At 43.4% G+C, this 16,706-nt stretch overlaps 1 protein-coding gene across 4 annotated transcripts in view; it reads right to left on the bottom strand.

Moving 5' to 3' along the window:
• Scel (sciellin) overlaps window positions 1-16,706 on the bottom strand; it is a 116,606-nt gene that overhangs the window by 70,178 nt on the left and 29,722 nt on the right. For 3 of the 4 annotated variants that reach the window (XM_006252428.5, XM_039093531.2, NM_001108388.1), the window contains exons 6-8: window positions 14,716-14,754; window positions 13,624-13,698; window positions 11,730-11,795 (exon numbers count right to left, since the gene is read on the bottom strand). In XM_006252428.5, coding sequence (XP_006252490.1) covers window positions 11,730-11,795; window positions 13,624-13,698; window positions 14,716-14,754 — 180 coding nt within the window. Of the gene's footprint in view, window positions 1-4,067; window positions 4,498-11,729; window positions 11,796-13,623; window positions 13,699-14,715; window positions 14,755-16,706 lie in introns of those variants that run through there. The other variant, XM_039093532.2, reaches the window with a different exon arrangement.

The following is a 16,706-nucleotide window of genomic DNA, read 5'->3' as shown; positions in this document are numbered from 1 at the left end:
CCCGAGTTTTAATGTTAGGATAGATACCAGTGTTTGGGTCTAGAAAAAGCATAGCCCACCCTTACAAAGAGCTTACAAGGCACATGGCCATGTTCAAAGGGAAATTATGTAATGATGTGACTTTCTAGAGGCTAGGGATCACTTTACTAAACCCCAAGCCCTGAGTCAGAATTTCAGGGTTTCTGCTCCAGCCCAGCCTTTGGCCTGCATTGTATGAACCTGGAAAGCATGCTAGTTCTTCTAGAATCTCAGCTTCTTACCTAAGAGACAGGTTGGTCTAGATGGTCACTCAAGAAGATAGAGACTGCAGAGAATTCCCCATCCCTGGAGATCCTGGCTATTTTATTTTCTTTATAGACCAAGTAACTTGACATTTGAGCGCTGGATTTTTTCAAACATATGTGGATACATTGTACCTAGAGCATAAGTCCACAACAGTCAGTTCTGTAGAGTAGATGTGGCTTCCCAAAGGCTGTTCTGTCAGAAAGATTGGTTCAGGTTATGGCAATGAGTGGTCTAGACTCTTCTGGTAATGGGGTGTAGAGTAAAAAGGCCAACAAATCATAATGTGTGGGCCCTTCTTGAGTTCCCATGAGACTGAATTAGTAAGAAAAGAATTAGCTTAATGTAATCGTCTCTGATACCTTCTCTCACAATACGCTCTGCTCTCTCAGACACACTCAGGATAAGATCCTTGCTGGGTACTGAACAAAGGAGGCTGCCTGACCAGTCCAGGAATTATCCTGGTGGAAAACATATCATCACTTAAATGGATCTACTCAAATGGATCTACTTAGAAGGGATGTACTCAGAATGGGTCATAGACCTATATGTAAAACATGAAACTAAAAGGTATTTAAAAGATATTTAAAAGATAGTAAAAGAAGAAACACTTTGTGACCATTGGTTAGGCACGATACCAAAGGCATAATTCATTTAATGAAACCTGAAAAATCAGATTTCAGCATAATTTTTTACAAAATATTTTCTGACAAATACGTGATTAAAAGATTGAAAATGTCAGCGACACCTTCGAGAATTATAAATTATATATCTGATAAAAGATGTATGCTTTTAAAACTCTTTTTAAAGATGTGCACTTGACGGACAAATTTACAAAAGGCCACACTGCACAGTGGTCCCTAGAAAAGCAGGTCCCTAAACAGTATTGAGATAAAGTACGTATTAGAATAGCTAAAGTTCTTAAACTGAAAATACTAAACAATATTAAGGGGATGTAGCAAGCAGAGCTCTTATCCTTTGACCGTGTGCATCAAAAGCAACAGACATTTTGACCAAAACTGGTGAGGTCTTTACAAAGTTAAGCATGTGCTTATCACGTGACCTAGCACTTCTTGGCGCTTGCTTAAGAGAATCGTTTACATATGCTCACACAAACCACAGGGATTTTTTGAAGCCCTGATGCCTTTTCCTTCAGCGAGTGGATAACTAAACTGTGTTCTTCTCTACAGTAGAACACCACTAGGTAATAAAACGGCAAGAGCACGGAGGGACGGCGCATGCGCTCTATACATTCAAAGGACTCCATCATCCGAGAATCTGCGGCGTGACTTTCTTTTAGAGCTGAGAGCTGAGAGCTGAGAGCTGAGAAGAAGATAAAAAGGTACACTGCCCCATTCCCTAAATGCAAAGGCAGTCTTAGGAAAATGACAGTCTTTACATGCTCCTCCTCCCACTGTCCTCGGAAGACACCTGATTGACACCCCCATCACCCACAGAGCACCACACCCAGGGTTCCCTGCTGGAAACTTTGTTCGTAAGTCTTCTTCCCGTGCTTACACACAAGGCAAATCTCCCTTGCCTTACTGTGCTCTACCTCTGCTGTATCAGTAGGAAAGATATCTGCTTTAAAAGTAACTCCCGCTATAGTATATATAGCCAAAGACAGCCCTTTAGACGCACCGGAGCGTTTGCTCTTGAGAGAACTAAGTAGCAATCTCTGATAGAGATCGAGACATTGCCGCTAAATGGCAAAGCCGTTCCTTTCTTGTCCAAGCTGTCTGGCTTTTGTGGTTTTGTGTGATAAGTCCTATGTATCCCGACTCGCCCAGGTTTTTTGTCTCCTCTCTGCTTTGGACCTGGAGCACCTCAGCAACCTCAATTGGTCTTTGGCAGAGAGAGGAACAATAGGGACCCAAGGTGGGGAAGGGCCACAGAAATCAGTGTTGGGGAAAGTACTGGTTTCACTTGTCTTAAACCTGATGTGGGGAGGTGCCCGGTCGGTCCGAGTTGACCTTAAACAACTGAAGAAAAAAAGCAAGTCCTTGTTCAAGGTCAAGGCCTTTACTTGCTCATGCTAAACTAGCTTTCTCATTGTACTCAAAAGCCATTTGAACGAAAGGACAAACCTTGACCCAGGTTAATGTCTTAACTATTTCGGATGTTTAAAATATGCAGTCTGGACACAGAGGCATTTTTTTTTAAGTTTTCAATACTACAGCATGTTACTAAGTGCAGACAACATTAATATTTATAAGAGATTCTAGTTAATGTAAAGATTTGTGTTGAGTTGAAGATGAAATCCGTTGCTTTGTGTGTGTGTGTGTGTGTGTGTGTGTGTGTGTGTGTGTGTGTGTGTGAGCGTGTATGGGGGGGGAATCAAACTCTGTAAAGGGTTTGGTACCGATAGAGTTAAAAATGTTACAGCATAATTAGAAAGGTTACATTTTACCATTTATAGTTGCAGTCAGAAAAAATATAACTACAGTGCAAGGTTGCTATGACAACTTGCTTCTCAATCAGGGTCTTTTTTTTCTCCCCTAATTCTACCAATCCGCTAACTGGAAGTCAAAACCCATAAAAGAGGAGGTTGTAGCGGAGTAAGGGTGAGATGATGTGGGGGCGCACAGGAAATAGTTCCTTTCTCCTCTTGCTAGGCACGTGTCCACTATCTCACTTTTGGCCCACGATTATTTTCTCCCTTGTGTTTGAAAATGACTCCAGAAGAAAACGTACTGGCTTTATTAGTACTGGAAATAGAGACAGTGGCTTCATTGTTCTCTCTCTCTCTCTCTCTCTCTCTCTCTCTCTCTGCATTCTGGCTAGCATTTATGAATATTTATACTGTCTGTTAAGCAAGTGCTTTAATATGGCTAAACAAATCGCTTGCTTAGCTTTTCAACACGGCCTCGCTGTGTGGCTCAGGCTGGCCTTGAACTCATGGGCCACCTGCATCCTCCTCCCATGTTGGGATTGTGCTAGAGTACCTGGCTAGCAAGGTTCATGACCTCAAAGTCCTCAAAATACACAGAAGCACCTGCATTCGTTAAGATCGGTTGGCTCAGAAGGCGGAAGGCGGCTGGTGACCACCCTCCTTCATCTGTTCTCTCATTGGCTCCAGCCTGGCAAATGCTATCACCCTTGCAAAAGAATCACTTAAGATGGCCAAATGGGGGTGAGAGGTTTAAAAGCCAAATAAAAATATAAAGATAAGGTTAATGATAGTTGGCTTTGGAGTCTCCTGGAGTAGAGAGGGGGCCTAACACCAATGCATTTCTGGAGTCTCCGTCCAAGTGCTTTCTTACACATAGACAGAGATCAACAGCTGTGCTTTGGAGTGAGACAGACAATGGAAGGGAAGGAGGGTGGTAGGGAGTCAGTCCTCAAACTCTGAGCTCGCACAACAAGGCCCAGTTAACTACAAAGTCACATGGGAGTGACAAGCTGAGGAAATGCGTTGCTTTGCACACATTAGGGATCAGAATCAAGGGTGGCTATGTTTATTAATAGAGAACTATGGATACATTTACTTAACACTGCAAAGGATTACAAGATGACTCCATGTACTTAATGAATAGGCTATATTAATAAAAGTAATGCACTATTAGTTGCCCAATGAGGATTATTAACAATACTTTTTCTGAGTCCAGATTTCAGAAAAAAACAAACAAACAAACAAACCCTTGGGCAGCATTCCATATTCATCCCCCTTCTTATTTGATATTGTCTCCTCAGTAACTTCATTCTAAATTTGCCTCATTTAAAGTCCATCCCGAAGTCAGGATTCCTTTAGCTCTTACCTGAGCTCCTCCCTGACCCCAACCTACCTCCAAGCATTTCCTCTCGCTTCAGAATCGCCTCCACAAAAAATATTCTTCAAGAATCCTCGAGTCTACCTGCTCAATGCTAAGCATGTTAGCAGTGTCTTTGGTCCCACCGCATATGCCCCGAGCAATCATTTGACACGGAGTGGTTATATCACTATACTTAAAACCACTTTGGGCTCAAAAGCCCTTCGTTGTGTAATTTCTCTCCTCTTCTTCCAAGACCTGTCCCCTAAGTCCACATCACAAGCTTGTCGCGCCATATCAGCTCTCCCACAGGATATGGATGCTTTTTGTGTGACCCTTTGTGTGCCGGTAGGTAAACTGGTTATTCATGCCTGCAGCTTTAGCTACCATAAAGAACTCCAAGCTGCAGTGGCCCTCAGAGTTCTGGTACAGGGATTCCCCACCGCACTCCCAAAGGGCACCTCCCGGACACTTTATGATCTACCTTCTCCCGGGAGTCCCCTTCCATTGTCCCCAGTGCGTGGGGCTCGCAATTAGTGGCCCTTGGAGAATCTCCTCACTGCCCTGAACAGGCAAACCTGGTGAAGCACCAGCCAAACTAAGCTTAGTGTGCTACTGCCACCTACTGGCGACGTTTTCTTGGCCCACGCTAATCTCAAACACTCCCCTTAAAGATGGAAAGAGAAGGAAGACTCTGAGGTTATTGTAGAATTTGTCAGAGTGGGCGGCAGGAACTGTTGGTACGGTTTTGACTTGAAAGAATAGTTTGTGTTGTAAAAGGTAGCACGGAAAACCCCCTTCAAAACTGGATGTCCAGAATGCGGATCAATGAATCCTCCCGTTGGATTCGAGGATGAGCTCTTCCCGTATTTCCGGGTCGAGGAAAGGCAGAACTAAACTATGTGGCATAAATAGTGAGGGAATTTTCTGAGAGGATGAAAGAAAGAGTTGGAGAAACAAGGAGTATAAGGCAGTTGAGCGGAGCATCAGTGGGGATGGCTTGTAAGAAATTCCAGTCAATGAGAAACACCTGACCGAAGAACTCAGAGACTTCTGACGGTTCGTACACAGTGCAGACACAGCTTCTTCAGTAGAAACCAACGTCCCTCAATTTACATCTCTATTAAACCTTTATGCAGGTAGCATTTTAATAATATGAGAAAACTTTCTTAGCGAACATGGAGCTAAGAGAACAGAATGGGTGTAAATCAGAAATGAAAATGGTGAAGAGAAATCAGATGAAAACAAGGCATGAGAACTTCAGTGTCTCGGATAGTATTCAAGGAGAAGATAGTAGTCGAGGCAGAAGGGCCGGGTATCCTGTAGCTCGTTAGAATGGAGAGAGTAGAATAAGCAGCAGATAAAGTAACGGAACCAAACAAGGGGGAAAGCAGCTAGGAGTGGTCCTAAGAGCCTGGCTCGTTTTTCTAGAGTAATTTAAAATTATCGTAACTGTCCTTAGGAAGGTGAGACGGTCTGATTGCTATTGTTTCTATAAATATAACCTTGTCATTTATATAGAGGAGTAAAGGGTGGATATAAGGGTGAGGGAAGGAGACTCTAAAGAAGTTTCCTATTGTCATAGTCCAGGTAAGAAAGGATTCAAGGTAATATCAATATTAGGAGGTGACCGGATTCAAAATTCACTTGGAAGGCAGGATGCCACATCTGCTTATGCGCCAGGAACCCATAGTTAAGTAGGAAAATGTGGGGTACCTTCAACTTCTATCATGGTAAACTGAAACTGTCAACACAAACTAGAATTCCCCGAGAAGAAAATCTCAATGAGGGATTTTCTACATACAATTGGCCAGTGGGCATATCTTCTGGAAACTGTCTTAATTAAGTTAATTAATGTAGGAAGCCCCAGCCCACTGTGGGTGGCACCATCCCCTAGATAAGGAATCTTGAGCTGCATAAGTGCAGAGAAGTCAAGGCAAGCAGGCAGATAAACGTCTGCATTCACTTCTCCCTGGTCTTTACTGTGGATGAAGTATGACTAGATGTTTGAAGTTTCTGCCTTGACTTCTCCATGGAGAAGTAACCGAATGTAAGGTGAAATAAAACTCCTTCACTCCTCCATTGATTTTTTTTTTTGTCAAGGTTATTTTATCACAGCAACAGAAAGAAACTAGAAGGCGTTCTAGGGTGTGGAATGGCTGGAAATGTTGGTGGTATTGACTAAGGTGAAAGGTCAGGACTCAGTGAATCACAATTATCATGGATGAGCTGCGTTTCCAATTATTCTGAGACGCTTAAGAGATGTCTAAGCAAAAGTGCCAAGCACGCAGGTGACTCTCCAGTGAAAACCAGAGATGTCTGAAGGAACAAGTGACCTTTGGCGTCCTAGCCTTGCGCTGTGGCTGAAGGTGGGAGCCTAGGACACCATGGGAGGAGGAGGAGATAGCTTTGGGCTTTAGGCACACCTCCACATAATGACTGGGAAGAAAAAGAAGAAAAGGTGGCTAAAGGAGAATTATTCAAAATAAAATAAAATCTAGGAACATGTGCTGGGGGCGGTTAATGTGGTCACGAAGCAGCAGTGTAGCTCTGCAGTGTGACAGGGTCAGTTCGCAGGACCTGCTGGATCAGCAGAGCGTTATCACCAAGGCCACCCATGACCTGTGGGAGAGCTGTCCCCAGAGCTGAAGACAATGGACACCAGTACAATGAGCAAGAGAGCCACTGAATGGATTTGGATGATCTGCCCAGAAAATGTCAAAGACGATATTTTTTTTAAGATGAAAGATTTGAATAAAGAGAAAACAGTGAAGCTTGATCCCGGAGAGGGGGGTGAGGGGAGGGGCAGAACAGACAGACAAACGCAATGAAGAATGGCTAATTAAGCTGAACTTTTTATTCAGTCCTGATAAAAATGAAAGAAAAATATTTGTGCTGAGGGCATCAGATAAAACTTCAGAGAACATAAACCTGTTGACATTTCTTGATAATTCAAAACATGAGGCTGGTTACTTGCGTTTCAAAACAACATTTACTATCCAGCGAGCAGCACACTGACCGGGAGCGATCTCAGAAGTCAGTTGGGAAGAGGAAGTGGGTTTGCTTAAGCAGAGTCAACACACTGTGTTCTGCTGCCATGAACTACATCATCCCATATGAAAAGCCTTCACAGCTCTCCATTATGCCCTCTCTTTTGTTTAATCATTCATGTCTGAACCCTTCATTTCAGGACTAATGGATGTGGAATGGAAAATTATCATTTTCTTGGGAAATTTTATGTTATTTAGTCTCGGAAATTTTAGTTAAGAAGTTATTGAAACTAAAGCAAAGCTATTAGCAACAGCCACATGACTCAAACAATTAATTTATCGCAATTTATTTTCAAGTGTGAGAGCATTTGATTTCTTTTCACTGATAAGAGTAAAGCCGTACCGAATCAAATCTTTTACCACATTCTATTCTTGAGCCTTAAAAACTCCCTAAAGCATTTCAGGGTAGTATTTCAAAACTTTAGTCTTTGTGCTATACGTATTTTCTTCTATAAAAGACATTTTGCTTGATTGTCTATAATGGCTCATTATCGGTTTTCAGGGCTTTGCGCATAGCTCAGGAAAACAGTCCAGACTTAGTTGTGGGGAATGTTTAACTCACATGGCTGTGCAAACCTCAGAGCATGCAAGGGGTTTGGGGTTGGTTTGTGTGGATTGATGTTTATATGCAGGTGAGGGCAGGCACGAGATAAGGCGCTGCCTGTGATTGTGCAGTGAAAATGCAAAGCAGGCACAGAGTTTTGGAGAGGGGAGAGAGGGGAAAGCGGAAGAGGAAGCAAGATGGAGGCAGAGAAGGATGACCCAGATCTGTGTGGCTTTAAGTGGCCACAGGTAGCTATGACTATTTCATAAGGGAAGGACTTTTACAGGACAATTTGTCTTATCCAAGTGGGCAGGTTATATCAATATCAATTGGCTGAGTTTATCGTGCAGACGTTTGGTGGATTGAGAATTTAAGATATAAATCTGATTGATAAATTACAAGCTTATTGAGTTTTGATTTTAATGGGATACTGGGAATTGTGACTATAACCACAGAGGGTGGATGACTGCATGGGGCTGGCGTGGCGGCAACCCTCACCATGGGAACTAGAAGGGTGATGGCTTCTAGGGCTAGCCATGGTGGCAAGATGGCCACAGAGCTCAGAGAGTAGCTGGCAGCAACGTGGGATGGAAATTGGAAACTTAGAGAGACGAGTTGAGACATTTTGCTGATTAAGATGAAAATACCTGACAGATGCCATGTGGCCCACCGGTACGGGCAACAGAGTGGGGGGGTGCGTTTCTATTTAATATTTACCCCTGCCAGTTTGTTGTTGTTGCTTGTTTATGGTTTGGTTTTTACTTTCCTCTTTTTTTCTTTTGGAAATATGTGAGTTTGGTATTTAACTATAAATGTGATTTGTTGCATAGTTTATTTTGTTTGAGACAGGGTCCTGCCTGTCCTTGGTTAGCCTGGAACTCTCTATGCAGACCAGGCTAGGCTTAACCTCATATTCACCTGCCTTTGCCTCCCAAGTGCTCGGATTAAAGGCATGTACCACCATGCCTGGATTAAATATGATTTTTTTAAACCTTATTTTAAATGCCCTTTCAGGCTGGTAGGTGATCATTTAAAGTATAGCTAATCTTGCTGGCCTTTTAAAATTAAATATATAGATACAGATACAGTTAGAGACGTAGATATAAAAGCTAGCACGTTCATACCGATAAACTCACAATTGTAGGCATAAGCATCTATGCAGAGAAAGATGTTAGACAGACAATAAAAGTACGAAGTCATGACCTTCATTAGGAAAACAAACCATTTTGTTCCAGTTTATGCAGGCCAGCACAAGTATTCAATCTAAACACAACTCGCTTGGATTTCCTGGTTAGCACAGGCTAGCCCATCGAGTTAAAGGGGGAACTAACAAGAAAGGGTATGATCGGCGATGTCAAAGACTGCAGAGGTCTAGGGGGAAAGGCGTTCTGAGAAAGGCTGTCTCTTGGAGTGGCGGATGTCTGGAGGACGTGTAACCATACAACACAGAAGATGAACAACATTTCAGGGACAGATGGCGCCATGAATGCGTGCCTATGCAATGGGCAGACACGTGGCGAGGCAGCCGGACAGTGCTCTGAGAGAAGAGGCCAGGGAGGAGAAAGGGAGAGGATCCCAGTGTATCGTGAAAGATAAAGAGAAGTAACTTCAGCTCGTAACTGGTGTTAAATCGCCATCCCCCGGTTTTATCTGTCTCTGACCTACTTTCATTCACTTTGGTTCCTATGGGGACAGAGATCTGTTTTTGTAGCGTTCCCTCCCTTTCGTCATTAATAATTGCTCCTTTTTTTTTTCTTGGCATTTACTACAAAGTCTACTTATCAACCCCGGGAAGGCACTGGCATTGAAGACATTAAAGAAGATGCTGTACCTAACTCCAGAGCACTTACTCTTTTAGAGTCAAGCCCTTACACTGGGTGTGGCTGTATCGTCTCGCCTCAGCGAGAAGCCTTTCTGTTTGGGCATTATGTAAATCCCTGTGACCCTAAAACAGGAACCGAGAGTCCCATTGAGCAATGAAATCTGCAATCCCATTTCCTTGGTTCTACTGATATGAATCTAAGCCAGATTTATTTTTTTAACAGAGCATTGTTACTCATTTCCTTGTAAAAAACACATCCAGCCAATCGCTGGATCGCTGTGGATGAGGGCCGGGGCTGCCCGCTCTCAGCAAAGCCACACCCACAGGCTCAACTGGCCTAGAATAAATGGGATTTTGACTCATGACCAATTTTTGCACACTTTACAAAGTTATATAATCATTTGCCCATTGTGATGATAATTTATATTAATACTAGAATCGGGAAGAATGGACCAAAATTAAAAGTTATTTTGGAATTATCTAGTAAATACTTCTGGCAAAAATACCATTTGCTGCCTATCAAAGAAAGATCGAATGGCTCTCCTGATACTTGGAGGTGGGGGTGGGAGGGCACTTTAACCGACAAAGAGAAATGTGAGCAGGTATTGGGCAATTATCTGGTAGTACCCTGAGGAAAAGGGGTGCTTTACGCTGGAAATACAGGTATTCACAGAACAGTAAGTCACCCGGAGATGTGCATGTTAAGGAATAAAACATTTTAAGAGAAAGCGGATGTTATTCCATATTACTGTTATTTAATGTGTTCTACAACTTTTTTTGACATATCAATATCTATATATAAATATATAGAAAAATGTGGAAAGATAACAATTTCTTTGACCAACTGCAGTTCATATATTTACAGATCCAATGCTGTTAAAGGACATATTAAAGGATATATTAAAGGACATTTATTTCTACAAATTTCTATCATTTGGAGATAAAGGAGACACTGGAAGTGTGTGTGTCAGATGAACATTTAGGAAATATGCCAATATTATATTACACACATATACAGTTTCACAGTTATAAGCAGGACAAGAACCCGTTGAAATATGGAAATATTTCAGTGAAGATATTTTGGCTTCTGACATGAAGAAATTTTGGATATCAGAATGCAAATAAAATCAGTCAGAGGCCACACCTCCCTCCTGTTTCAGAGGTGACGTACACCATAGGACTTTGGCACCTATAGAAGACACTTCTCGGGGGTTGGGGATTTAGCTCAGTGGTAGAGCACTTGCCTAGCAAGCACAAGGCCCTGGGTTCAGTCCCCAGCTCCGAAAAAAAGAAAAAAAAAAAACCGAAACAGAAGACACTTCTCTAAAATCCAAGACAGAGGCTCTGTTCACCAAGAGAGCCTAATAATCCAGAGTGGCATTTGACACAATGATTGATCCATTAAATGTTTATTGAATTATTCATATGCCCTGCATGGTTATTGAAGAATGAGGCCTATGATTTTAGCTATATTTCTTCTCAAAAGAACAAGTTAAAGAGAAAACACTCACTCATCACTTCTTGTTTATCACGCCGTGCTTACAAGGAATTTGTCACACATATCCCCACTTGTCAACTGGGCCTGAAGTAGATGGACCCACAATGGTGCCCCAGCCTGAAATTTGGCTTAGTTCCCTCCCTGACACCGTTAGGAGTTGAGCTGTGTCCCCTGAGATTCTCATGTGGACGTTTTGACTTGTTCTCCCTGAGAATGTGGCATTTTGGGGGAGCGAGGTCTTTTCAGGTATTGTAAGTTAATATGAGGTCATACTGGCATAAGTTGGAGCCCTGAGCCAACAGGTCTGGTGTTCTTTAAAGCAAAAGAAACTTGTGCTCAGCCATTTGCACAGAAAGGATGCCATGTGGAGGTGGCAGTTGGCAGGGAAAGTCAGACTGTGCAGACTGGGGGGTGTCAGTGATTGCCAGGAGGCCAGCATCTACTTAGGAGAGCAGGACTCTCTCACAGCTCTCACGAGGAGCTGGTCCTGCTCTCATCTTGATCTGTCACAGTGAGGGGATAAGTTTCCACTGTTTATTCTACTACATCTGTAGCACGTTGTCATGGAAAACATGACAAACTAATATAGGCACCCCCTCACTTCTCACAGCTTGCCAGATTTCTCACCAAGGGCACTGCTAAGCCTGACCCCACTCCCACTGGGCACTGTCTTCTTCAGGGTTCACAAAACTGCTGTCAATTTATTCATAAACAATTACATGCTGTCAATGGCTAACAGGCACGTCCATCAGCAGCATAGCAATTACCTTGACACCTCTCTTACCTTCTGCTGGCTCCGGTGCTTGGAGGGGCGTTGTGACCAGGAGGGGGTGGTGGGAACCAGGACTGTCTGTTAAGAAATGACATCAATCAAAACCACGGTGCTTGAATGGCCAATCCCACCCCATGTCTTGGAGTGGGAAGACAGTTGATAGCTAAAAAGGCAGCAAGATATAAGAAATAAAATAAATGGTATTTCATGAATGGAGTAGGAAGAAAGGACCCCTGTACTTCAGGCGGCTTTTTCCCAAGTGAACTGCCTTTTCATTTCCTTTAATACCAAACACATGGACATTTCCTTAAAATTGTAAAAAATTGAAAGAATAACAGCTGTTAGTCTGACTGCAGGTCTGTGTGATACCACACCCTTCTTCCTCTTCGTCTGTCTTCCCGAAATAGTTCATAATGAAGTAACGACTAGTTAAAATATGATTCCCAAACTGTATGCTAGGACACTCTGATGAGGATATTGACACAGAAACGAATGCCACAGCAATGCCAACCTCAGCTTCAACATCTGCTAGAAAGATGACCTTACAGTGTGGGGATATAATTCATATAGCTCCCAGTGTGGTGGAGGGCCCTGCTGAGAAGGCAAGACAAGAAAGACAAAATAAAAGACAGGAAGAGAGGGAGAGAGGGAGAGGGAGAGGGAGAGGGGAGGGGGAGAGGGGGAGAGGGACAGGGAGAGAGAGAGAGATGGGCTGAGGAAGCAATGATGAGCTAGGAAGTCTGGCCAACATTTCTCAAGTAAACTGGCTTGAATTGCTTAATGCAAGCATCTCCAGTTGACATAGCTTTTTGGCAAGAAAAAGGAAGAGGAGATGAAGAAGAAGAAGAAGAAGAAGAAGAAGAAGAAGAAGAAGAAGAAGAAGAAGAAGAAGAAGGAGGAGGAGGAGGAGGAGGAGGAGGAGGAGGAGGAGGAGGAGGAGGAGGAGGAGGAGGAGGAGGAGGAGGAGGAAGAAGAAGAAGAAGAAGAAGAAGAAGAAGAAGAAGAAGAAGAAGAAAGAGAAAAAAGAAATCCCATCCTTGTGTTATATGCCACATTTTCTTCATCCATCCCTCCACTATTAGATACCTAGAATGGTTTCCATAGCTCAGTTCTTGTGAGTTTATGCTGGAATGAACTCTGGTGTATTTGATTGTCTTTATTTTGATTTTAAGAAACTAATTGTTTTCCCACAGGTATCTACTGTCCATTGAGAATATCCCCTTGCCTTCATTACCCTCTCTCTATTAACCCCTTCCCCTCCCATTTGTCTGGGATATGCTGGCTTAGACTCCTTTGGGTAAGTTCTCAGGAGTATACTGTGCCACATAGATTTATTTTTAGTCTTATGAGGGACATAAAACCATATGTATATAATGAAAATAAAAATGAAATTGTCTAGACTTTACCTGTAAAGGAACAAAGGAAACAGAGTGAAGCCCCAGAAAGGGTCTTTAGTCTGCTTTAATGTAGAATTAGCCTGATGTATAGAGAAAGGGGGGAAGCTGCAGGTGCATGGTAAGGTGTGGGTATTCACCAATCACGATTTTGAGTTAAGCCACTCCCTGTAGCAGGACTCTATGAAAGCTTACTTAAAGTAGATTAGCTCTAGGCATGTAGGCTCACCATCAAAGTCACCCAGAGGAGCTTGGAATAGAGCTCAGGTGTAGAGTGCTCTCTTAGGGTACACGAGCTATGGCTTCAGTACCAACTACTATAAAAACTAAAGGTAACAGAATCGTAAAATCATGACCTAGGGTTTCAAAGCCCTAAGGATACTGTGATGTTTGATAAAACAGTTCCAGCCACACCTTCAAAACTCAGGGTGGGGGTGGGGGCCATCTGGCAGCCAATGAAGAGAAGTCTTCTGTGGAACGTTAGCAAGAGGCAGCACAGGGCTCCATCTTACCTCTTTTTCTTCACAGGAGTGGTAGCGGGGGTTGAAGGGGCAGTGGTGTTTGCACTGAAGGAGCTGCCAGCTGGCCTGTTTAATGAGCAGAGCAACAGGTTATCGCCACCCTCCAGCTCCCTACACACACACACACACACACACACACACACACACACACACACACACACACACAGAAGGAGCTACCTTCATGCATTTTGCCTGCATGTATTTCTGAGCACCACTACACCACTTACATGCATGGTGTCAGAGGAGGCTAGAAGAAGGCATCAGATACCCTAGAACTGGAATCACAGAGGGTTGCGGGCTGCCATGTAGGTGCTAGTAATCGAACCGGCATCCTCGGAAAGACCAGCCAGGACTCTTAACCACTAAGCCGTCTTTCCAGCCCTGAGTCCATTCTTAAATATAAAACTAAAGGCATTGGTCTAGACTTTAGTGATTGGCTACAGAGATGGTAGGTAAGCTCTTAGAGTGCAAGTACAACCAGAAAGGACTTGACTCTTTGAAGCCTAATTTGGTTCTTCTCTGCTACTAACTCTGTCAACAGCACAGGGCTGTGGCTCTATTTCAATGACACAATGCCTGAAGGTTGTGAGCCTTGCTTGTTTTGAAATGCATACAAGGAAACACACCAGTTAAGAAAGTACTTACTGAGAACGGGACTCCCGTTGAAGGAATCAGAGAAAGGACTGGAAGAGCTTGAAGGGGCTTGAGACCCCCATATGAACAACAATGCCAAGCAACCAGAGCTTCCAGGGACTAAGTCACTACCTAAAGACTATACATGGACTGACCCTGAGCTCCAACCACATAGGTAGCAATGAATAGCCTAGTGAGAGCACCAGTGGAAGGGGAAGCCCTTGGCCCTGCCAAGACTGAACCCCCAATGAACGTGATTGTTGGGGGGAGGGCGGTAGTGGGGAGAGGATGGGGAGGGGAACACCCAGATAGAAGGGGGGAGGGGTTAGGGGGATGTTGGCCCAGAAACCAGGAAGGGGAATAACAATCGAAATGTAAATAAGAAATACTCAAGTTAATAAAGATGAAAAAAAAAGAATATAAAACCACAGGGGGAGGGGAAGTACTTACGTCTTGGTTGATTCTGGTGTTCTAAACGTGGACAGCGATCTAGAAGAAAGAAACAGCAGTTTGAGCAATGGTCAAAACCGTCGATGCTTCCTTTCTTTCTGCTTGTCCATGACTTTAAAGCTAAATGCTAGGAAAAGCTGAGGGTTACCTGAGAGGAAGAAAACCTATGACTATTTGAATAAATTGGGTAAGATGCTTTCAAGATGCTTAAAATTTCCTTAAAATATCTCAAGATATTTTTTCTTCAGAAAATTCATTTTTAAGGCCAATGTCTTAAGATGCTAGACTCCATAGTTTTCTTAGCAATACAAATGTAAAATCAATAGCCTTAGCACTTAGGACATGCCCGAGGTAAGATGAAGGGCCCGCAGCAATGGAGTCTCTGGGTTTGTAAGCCAGGCCACACTCTATTCTATCATGAGTAAGATCAACGGTTTTTACTTGAGAAATGTTGTTCTAAAACTGTAGAAGGTGATGTGGCCTGCCCAAGGCTGCACCAGATCAAGCCAGTCAACATTCCGGAATGTAACAAATAGGAGATCCAAACCCTCACCCCCAGCCTAAGAGGTATTGACTGTCAATGGCTTCTAGAGAGTCAAAAGCTTTTCTTTAAGACAATAGAGGACTTCCGGGTCTGGGTTCAGTCAGAGAAGATGCACCTAACCCTCAAGAGACTGGAGGCCCCAGGAAGTTTAGAGGTCTGGTGGGATAGGTGGAGTGGGGACATTCTGGGGATAGGAGGGGGAGTGCGGGGCGGGGGAGAGGATGGAGGGGAGGCGGGGAGGAGGTATGGGATGTGGAATCCTGGTGAGGGGGCTAGGGAGGTGGACCGGGAGGGGTATAAAATCTGGAGTGTTAAAATTAATTAATTAATCAATTGATTAATTAATTAATTAATAAGAGTGCTCCGTCTTAGCGCCATCTTCCTTGAAGACCCTGCACCACCAGAGTAGATCTGGCTTTTAGTGGCGGAAGAAGAGAATGCGCAGGCGGAAGCGCAAGAGAAGAGAAGAAGAGGCGCAGCTCCAAGTAAACCAGCCTGTGCACCCACGAAGCCTGCAGGAGCAGAAGTAAGGGTTGCTGAAGGCCCGGACACCCGAACAAGTTGTACCGTGTGCTGCTGTCAGTATTAAGTCTCAGTGGACCTGGAAAGTCACCTCGCGAGGTCACCTGGGAAAATGCCTGCCTTTCTTACTACCAAAGAGTCCGGCTGGCCCTCTGCCCTGGACCCTTGGAACTCTGGACTAGTTCTGTTCTCTCTTGTGGCCAACTGTTACTCTTGTGCAGTAAATAAATCCTCTTGCTCTCAGCTGAAGAATCAAAAACAAAACAAAACAACAAAACAAAACAAAAAGAGAGTGCTGTTCCTTGTAGGCTGGCCATGTTCCAATAGATGGCGCCACACTCATAGCTACAAGGGCAGAACAAATTTGATTTGGACTATAGAAAAAACAATAAGGGTTGGGGATTTAGCTCAGTGGTAGAGCGCTTGCCTAGGAAGCGCAAGGCCCTGGGTTCGGTCCCCAGCTCCGAAAAAAAAGAACCAAAAAAAAAAAAAAAAAGAAAGAAAGAAAGAAAAAGAAAAAACAATAAACACATAGGGGTCAGCAGTTAAGAGCACTGGTTCTTCCTAAGGATCTAGGTTTAATTCCAAGCACCTACACAGCAGCTCACGCCCTCATCTGGCCTCCTCCCCATGCACCTGGTGCAGGTAAAACATCCATGGGTATAAAATAAATAAGTAAAAATTTTAAAAGGACATTGAGGACAAGAGATGGATCTAGAAGGCGTTACAGGTAGGTGTGGCAGCGAATATGATCAAAACATATTGTATGTATATATGGAAGAAATGTTCACAGAATTCATTGTTGTTAAATATAAAGAGGGCAAGAATTTACAAAGAAGGATTAAGCATGATTGTGAGTTGTTAAGTAAAATAAATAACACTTAGAAAAGATTACACTTGAGACCTTTCCAAATTTCGTGTTTGC

This window comes from Rattus norvegicus, chromosome 15 (genome assembly GCF_036323735.1).
Source record: "Rattus norvegicus strain BN/NHsdMcwi chromosome 15, GRCr8, whole genome shotgun sequence".
Lineage (NCBI taxonomy): Eukaryota > Metazoa > Chordata > Mammalia > Rodentia > Muridae > Rattus > Rattus norvegicus.
This window is presented reverse-complemented; position numbering and strand designations above follow the sequence as displayed.